The sequence below is a fragment of the Mytilus trossulus genome, chromosome 3 (genome assembly GCF_036588685.1).
Source record: "Mytilus trossulus isolate FHL-02 chromosome 3, PNRI_Mtr1.1.1.hap1, whole genome shotgun sequence".
Taxonomy (NCBI): domain Eukaryota; kingdom Metazoa; phylum Mollusca; class Bivalvia; order Mytilida; family Mytilidae; genus Mytilus; species Mytilus trossulus.
The window spans coordinates 22,836,614-22,844,263 of record NC_086375.1 but is presented as its reverse complement, the minus strand read 5'-3'; the positions used below and the strand labels follow the sequence as shown (position 1 = coordinate 22,844,263).

Here is a 7,650-nt window from a genome sequence, read left to right as displayed (position 1 = left end):
TATATTTTATCAAGCTATAATCTAGATTTCGTAATTCATTAGTTGACCATTTATTGAATTTTTCAACATGTCAAGGTAAAGAATCTCAAATTCAATAAAAATATTAAGCATGTATTCCTCTTTTTGTATTTTATAGTTTCTTTAGATAAGTAAGTTGCTGAAAAAATATAATATACAGATATAAACTATACCAAATTTTCACATTATTTTTTCTAAATCGGTACAAAGCTTCAAATTTACAATTTCTTAAATGAAAAATGCATGAAAAAAATAAAACTACCCATAACACTTCGGTTTAGTACATTTCAAGAGCAGAAGATTATACTATTTAGTGAAATACAAACTTATAACCCCATCAACGTAATATACTTAACATAAATTTCAAGAAAAACATAAAAAAAACTTACCAAAAAAAGAATAATTTTTGCAAGAGTTAACTTCCCTTTCCAATGTTAATTTCCATAGGAAACTAAAAATGTTGATTTTGTGTTTTCCTCAAGTTAGATGTTATGGGACTTTTTTCTGTGTATATAATGGGCATAATGGGCATAATGGGCATAATGCTATAGATTAGAACTAAAACATGTTCTGTTGCAATTACTTTGAGGTTAAATCTTAGTTTGACTGGACTTTAAACTTAAAATGACCAAAAAAGTACCAATGCGAGATATCAAGAGAATCAAAATGCTTATATTCCATATATTTTTTTAGATCGAAACAACATCAAAGACATAAATATAAATATTATTTGCAAAACTTTTCCACAATTTTTCGAATATATTAAAAAAATTACAGCTTATCTTAATATTTATATTTATTTTAAAATTTGTGAATACTTTTCTAAATCAATATACTATTAGATGTTTTTTAAATGTTCGTTACTAAGTTATGATGGATTTGAAGGCTGATTAAGGTCAATGACAACCACAATTTCACTATTTTAGTACTTTTTAGTGTATGTCGTTTTTAGTTTTGGTCATCAAGTCTTTATATATAGTTTCCTCAAAATTTGAAGGTCTGACGTATAACATTGTACGCTCTCAATATGTATAATAACAATAAACATTACAGTAATGATAACAAACAAGAAACGTTTCAACTTAAAGTATATTATTCATTCGTTTTATGTGTTTGAGCTTTCGATTTTGTCATTTATTTAGAGACTTTTCATTTTGAATTTTCCTTGGAGTTCCGTCTTTTGTGATCTTACTTTTTTATGACACATCATAAACCAATTGACAAAAATCGTCAAACATTTTTTTTAGATCCGCCAAAGCAATGGGAAGGCAAAGTTCTTCGCGTAAGTTACAAAAGATAATAAACGTTTATTATATACTTAATGTTACTTGAACGAATACACATTCATAGAAGCTCCTATAGTATTTAGGAAAGTATAACAAATATATGTTCTAGTACTCGAAAAGTATGTTCTTGCAAATAAGAAATAGAAATACATATGGTGAGGGGTGTTATGTTCGTAAATGTTTTGTACATGTTAAATAATTCCACAATATGAGATGATAGGACAAACAATAAACTCTCGAAGTTTCTTGTCATGCACTTATGGCAGTTGATATTATGCATGGTATAGGGTTGGTGATCGGAACAGTTTGTATATCCATTCTCAATTTTATGTTATATATTTTGCAATTTACGATATAAGATGGCGGAACATGATCTCCCAATACAATATGGCGTACTATAGAGTGCTTGTATTGACAATTAAGGATTTGTGTGGATTAAGGAAAGAGAAATGAATAGATTTCTATATATTCAGCAATTATAAAAAATGAAGAAACAAGGTGGGTTTTGTTACAGAAACTATGTCCTTTTACGATATACTTCAAAGTGTTATGGCTATGGTAAACACATATATCAAATCGATCTTGAAATTAAGAATTTCACAGATATAGATCAGTCTGTCTCATTTCCTTGAATGCCTCTTAAAACTGATAATGGTGGTTGTTAATAGTAAAACTGATACTTGTGTAAAGAAAAAGACAATGACGATTTCAGGTTCCCAATTGTAAGCCGTCCATTCCTATAAATGAACATTTAAGTAACGCTTGCATATAGAGTATGTAAGGTGATACGACATTCCAGAACTTGCATTTCCCATCATGATTAATCTCAAAGAAGGTTGATGCTTGAAAAGAAACTTTAACTTTAGGGTTCCAAGTGATAAAGTTTAAAGGTACCCCTTCTAAACTCCTGTGCTTTATTTGTCAAAATAGCAATCAGTTGTGTGCAAATAATTCAACTTGAGATTGGACGCATTCTTGAAGATCATTAATATTGGATAAAAATAATGTTGGTCAAATAACCGTATCTTGTTGGACGTCTGGATTCACATTTGCTTGTTTTTCCCAATTGTCGTTAGATTAAACATTTTGTCTTATTTCTGTGAAAGCCTTTACTAAGCACAACATTACCACCCTGCGCTATATGATTAAACAAGGATCATAGAACTAAAGTGGTGTTCCAATATATCTATTTGTTTAATTATGTATTATGATAAACAGGTCGCTCGAGGAAGCTCTGTCAAACCAGAGAATGAAAGAGTTAAAATCAGTTACGATGAAACCAATCAAAGAGTCCGAGAGATAACTAATTCTCCAATAATACCTCAACCAGGGCAAAAAATGTATGAAGTGATTTATCTACATCAAACTGTAAGTTATGCTTATATTCATGAGGTAACAGGGTTTTTCTTTCGACAAATGCGTGTCTAAGGTGGGTTACATTCGTAAACCATACATTGAAATGTCATAAAAAGCTATGAAACACAAATTAGAGAAAAATAATTTTGATACACGTAACTAGGAAATGAATAACCATATAATTACAGTATACAAAGGAATAAGAACACAGCAGTAAAATAATGAATAACCATGCATTATAAAAAACAAACATACAATTAGATTTAAGTGGGTAACATTATTACAATGCGATTAAATGTACAGACGAATAACCAAACAATTATGAGTACATGAACAATCACACAATTAAGAGACACAGTGTATACAAATGAATAACCATAATATTAAATACAAATGACTGACCTTATTCAATTTAAAAATACAAATGAAGAGTCATACAATCATATACGATATGAATAAATATACACTTGCATACAATATACAATTGGATAACTATATAATAGGTTCAAATGAATAACTATAATATTAAAAAACAAACGAATATCCACAAAACTATATGCAAAAGAATAACCATTCAACAAGATACAAGATGATTAACCATACAATTTGCTGCAATGCTGAACTAGATTTAAAAAAAAATACAAGACTAACAAAGGACAGAGGTTTCTGACTTAGGACAGACGCAAAAATGCGGCGGGGTTAAACATATTTATGAGATTTCAACCATCCCCCTATACCTTTAGCCAATGTAGAAAAGTAAACTCATAACAATACGCACATTAAAATTCGGTTCAAGAGAAGTAAGAGTATGATGTCAGAAGATGTAACAAAATAAAATACACAAAATGATATTAATACATAAATAACAACAGATTACTAGCAGTTAACTGACATGCCAGCTCCAGACTTCAATTAAACTGATTGAAAGATTATGTCTTCATCATATGAATATCAGGCACAATCCCTCCCGTTAGATGTTTAGTATCATACCATCATAACATATATGAAAAGAACATAACCCGTGTCATGCCAACAACTGGTGTTTAAATAAATGTGTTTAGTTCAGATGCAAAGACCCTATAAGTGAATCAATATTAACGCCAAAATATGCAATCTTTAATGAACTGACAACAGTATCATAACTATATCCCCTCTTAACCAGTCTATTTAAAGGTTTTGTTAGCTTCTGATGTGAATACAGACATTTTTGAGCTTTATAAAGAATATTTCCATGAAGTATTGAATGATAAATACCTGAACGTATAAGAAGTATGCATGTTGAGCTATATTTACGAATTATGTCCTTATGCCGATGATAAAGTTAAGTAAATGTTTTGACTAGTTTGAAATATTGAAAACCCTGGTGTAATACATAAATTTCTCTCGTTAAAAATCTAAAAAGTTGTTACATACACGAGCGAATCGTACAAGTTGTACAAGTTGAGATATATAAACACCGTAAGATGGTGACAAGGTAACGTCATCATCTAAAAATGAATAATCAACGATAGGAAATGAGAAATCATCTCTTTTATCATAAATTTTAGATTTAAGCTTTCCGTTAATGATATATATATCAAGATATACAACTCGTCTAAACATCAACCCAACAATATATATATTCAGTTAAGGTCAATTGTGCCGTATTGAGTTAAAATCTTGAACTCTTTGTAATTTTCTTATTTTATCAACGGATTATTTAATAATATGTTATACATCATACCAGTACCATGTAGCACGGACTACTAATAAAACTGACGTATACTCACAAGACTTACCATTCTTTGGCGATGGCATCGGTTGATGCCGCTGAAAGAAAGTATTAATTCTTAGTTTTGCACATATATTTATCATAGAGTAAACCATCTCATTTAAAATGATTTCATTGTTTAATATGAGTTGTAAAATTCAGTTACATCAAGTGCGCTTTCTTTTATTTATAAAAAAATATTTATTTCCATAATTGATTTGCAGAAAAAGGAGTATAGAATCAACCTAGCAACAAGAAAATGTAACGTGTCCACAATTACACGACCTTTCATGTCTGTAGGAATTCCACCAAATGCCACCTTCAATGGATTTGCATCCTTTGGTATTCATGCTATCTCTGGACAGAGTTTGGATATACAAGACTGGGAAACATCAGTATATGACAACAGGTTCTCTGTCGTACTAACTAATGACTGTGTCCCTGTTCAGTATACACATTACATACCTCCATCGAGTACTATCGTGTCAACGTGAGTAAAGCAACTTAGAATAATGTTTCTACTGATCTAATTCCAGTAGCATATTGTTTTTCTTTATACAGGATCAATCTGTTGTCATGTCACAAATAATATCGAAAATGAAATAAGAAAATGTGGTATGATTGATCTAGAAACCAAATGACGTAAATGTAAGCATATGAAGGTCACCTGACGACCTTCGGAAATATAAAAGCCTTATGTTGTATAGCCCCTACATGACATAATGTAGAACAATTCAAAAGAAAAAAATCAACGTCCTGATTTATAACAAAACATTAAACGTAAAACAAACAAGACAGGCATCAACGGAACCACAGGCTCCCAAGCTTAGACAGTATATAGAACGTGCCGAGGTGAAAAAATATTTGTGAACGCTCATCTTCTCCAAATATGTACAGTGGTACGGTGCAACACTACAACCCAATAAATTAAACTTCTTGTTTTGTGCGTCCGAATCAGTTTCCTGGATGATTTTAAATACTGAAAACCCCGTTATAATGATAGTTTAAGATGATATCTTCATCTCAAACAGCCTTTTTGTTACATATACACATTCATGGATCTATCATCTGTCGATACCTGCACATTTGCACACAAAGTCATGTTTTTCTCTGACTGTTTATGACGTCTTTACACTAAACCCATTGGATTCGGATGTGTACGGTTTGATAGTTTAGTCTTAGATGCATTATTTTTTTTTATGAGTTGTTAATGTCTTTGGACTAGCTGTCAGATAACTGCGAGTACTCTCAGATCTGTCCCTTCTCTCATTTTGTTGTCGGGATGTATAAGGACCTGGCCACGTCTACTTGTATTTTTGTCCATCTGATGAGTGAAGCCTTTTTTCAACTGATTTTTATAGTTTGTTCTTATGTTGAATTGTTATACCACTGTCTCATGTTAGGAGAGTTGGTGTCCCGCTAATATGTTTAACCTCGCCACATTATTTATGTATGTGCCTGTCCTAAGTCAGGAGCCTATAATTCAGTGATTTTCGTTTGTTTATGTGTTACATATTTGTTTTTCGTTCATTTTTAACCGGATTTTTGTGACAAAAATGTCGGTTATTGATTTGGGGATGTACTGTACGGCGGTCGGGCGGGCGTCCACCAAATGATGTCCGTGCATTTACTCATGAACCGTTCAACCAAACCTTTAAAAATTTTAATATGTTGTTACTGACAACAAAATGAAGGTCAAATCAATAATGACGATTTTGACTTTTACTGTTCTGGAGTTACGGTTCTTGAAAGTTTACAAAATTTCGTGTCCGTGCATTTACTCATGAACCGTTCATCCAAACCTTATAACATTTTAATATGTTGTTACTGACAACAAATGAAGGTCAAGTTCAATAATGACTATTTTGACTTTTACCGTTCAGGAGTTATGGTTCTTTGAAGATTGAAAAACGGCGTATCCATTCATGTTGTTGCATTTACTCATGAACCATTCAACCTAAGCATTTCAAATTTTAATATGTTGATACTGATGACAAAATTGAGGTCATATTGACAATTTTTACTTTCACCGTTCATCAGTTATGGTTCTTGTGATATTGGCAGGACACAAATAAATGTTAATAAATCCGGTTTGCTGTCGTTGCGACAGCCTCTTGTTTTTTTTTTATATAAATAAGGCTGTTAGTTTTCTCGTTTGATTTGTTTTACATTGTCATATCGGGGTCTTTTATAGCTGACTATGCGGTATGGGCTTTGTTCATTGTTGAAGGCCGTACTATGACCTATAGTTGTAAACGAATGTGTCAATTTGGTCTCCTGTGGACAGTTGTCTCATTAGCAATCATACAACATCTTCTTTTTTATATTTTTGTGCATAGTAAAATCCTTAACTATTATAATCAGAACCAAAAGTTTCGCAATCAGTAAATTCATAAGGTTTTACGTTGAATATTTACTTTTATCATCCGAATTTAAATTGAATAGACTAGGGAATATCACCTAGGTTACAATAATTCGTATATGACATCTTTCTAATATGAAATAAAGTTACCCTTAATTTTAAGACAAGAGTTTTACTAAGAACAATTGGTAATAATATCAGAAGTTATAATTAGATATTAAGTGGATTTTAGTAAAAGTCTCAATTGAAACTTGAAAAATCAAAGATCGGCAATATTTTGCGCCATGCATGCATTTACTTTTGACCAATTAAAAGCTATACCATACATCACTGGCAAAAAAAAGTAATAACTCTTTGGAGAAATGGTATTCTGACCTTATTCCTTTATCCAGATTATTTACAAATGTATATCTTACAATAATTGTTATCTTTTGCAGGTACTTCGACATAAATCTTGGAATAAACGATGAAAGTGTTTTCACGCCTCCATCGGAATGTAACTAATAATGAATTTTTAAATTTATCTTAACAATTCATAAACATTAGTGTTATGATGACAGTATCTCTATCTAAAATTTGGTATGTTGTTTTGAGGTACTAATTTCTGCAGCGTTTCTTCACCTGACCTATTTAAGTCGAGATGAAAAGGGTCTATTTGCCGTTCATAAAATGTGAGGTTTAGCCTGCTATAAAACCAGGTCTTATCCACAATTTTCTGCACAAGGAAACGCCTGTACTACGATAGGAGTATAAAAGTTATTTTGCATTCGTTAAATGTGTTTCAGCTTTTGCAATATGAGAAGGGACTTTCTTGAATATTATTTTGAAGTTCGGTATTTTTTTAATTTTACTTTTTGGTTTTGATAAAATAAAACCAA

General features: G+C 31.2%; 1 protein-coding gene across 1 annotated transcript; it reads left to right on the top strand.

Annotated features, from left to right (window-relative positions):
• The first annotated feature begins 1,823 nt into the window (after window positions 1-1,823).
• Window positions 1,824-7,276, top strand: LOC134710542 (mammalian ependymin-related protein 1-like). Its single transcript, XM_063570912.1, has 4 exons — window positions 1,824-1,862; window positions 2,523-2,672; window positions 4,635-4,900; window positions 7,210-7,276. Exons 1-4 carry the CDS (start codon window positions 1,824-1,826, stop codon window positions 7,274-7,276), a joined length of 522 nt encoding a protein of 173 aa, XP_063426982.1.
• Window positions 7,277-7,650: the final 374 nt, after the last annotated feature.

Bases quoted from the DNA above. Each gene is read 5' to 3' on its own strand.
- LOC134710542 (XM_063570912.1), top strand. From the start codon at position 1,824: ATGTCCTTTTACGATATACTTCAAAGTGTTATGGCTATG. The intron at 2,673-4,634 runs GTAAGTTATGCT...ATTGATTTGCAG, and splicing joins TGATTTATCTACATCAAACT to AAAAAGGAGTATAGAATCAA. The intron at 4,901-7,209 runs GTGAGTAAAGCA...TATCTTTTGCAG, and splicing joins TCGAGTACTATCGTGTCAAC to GTACTTCGACATAAATCTTG.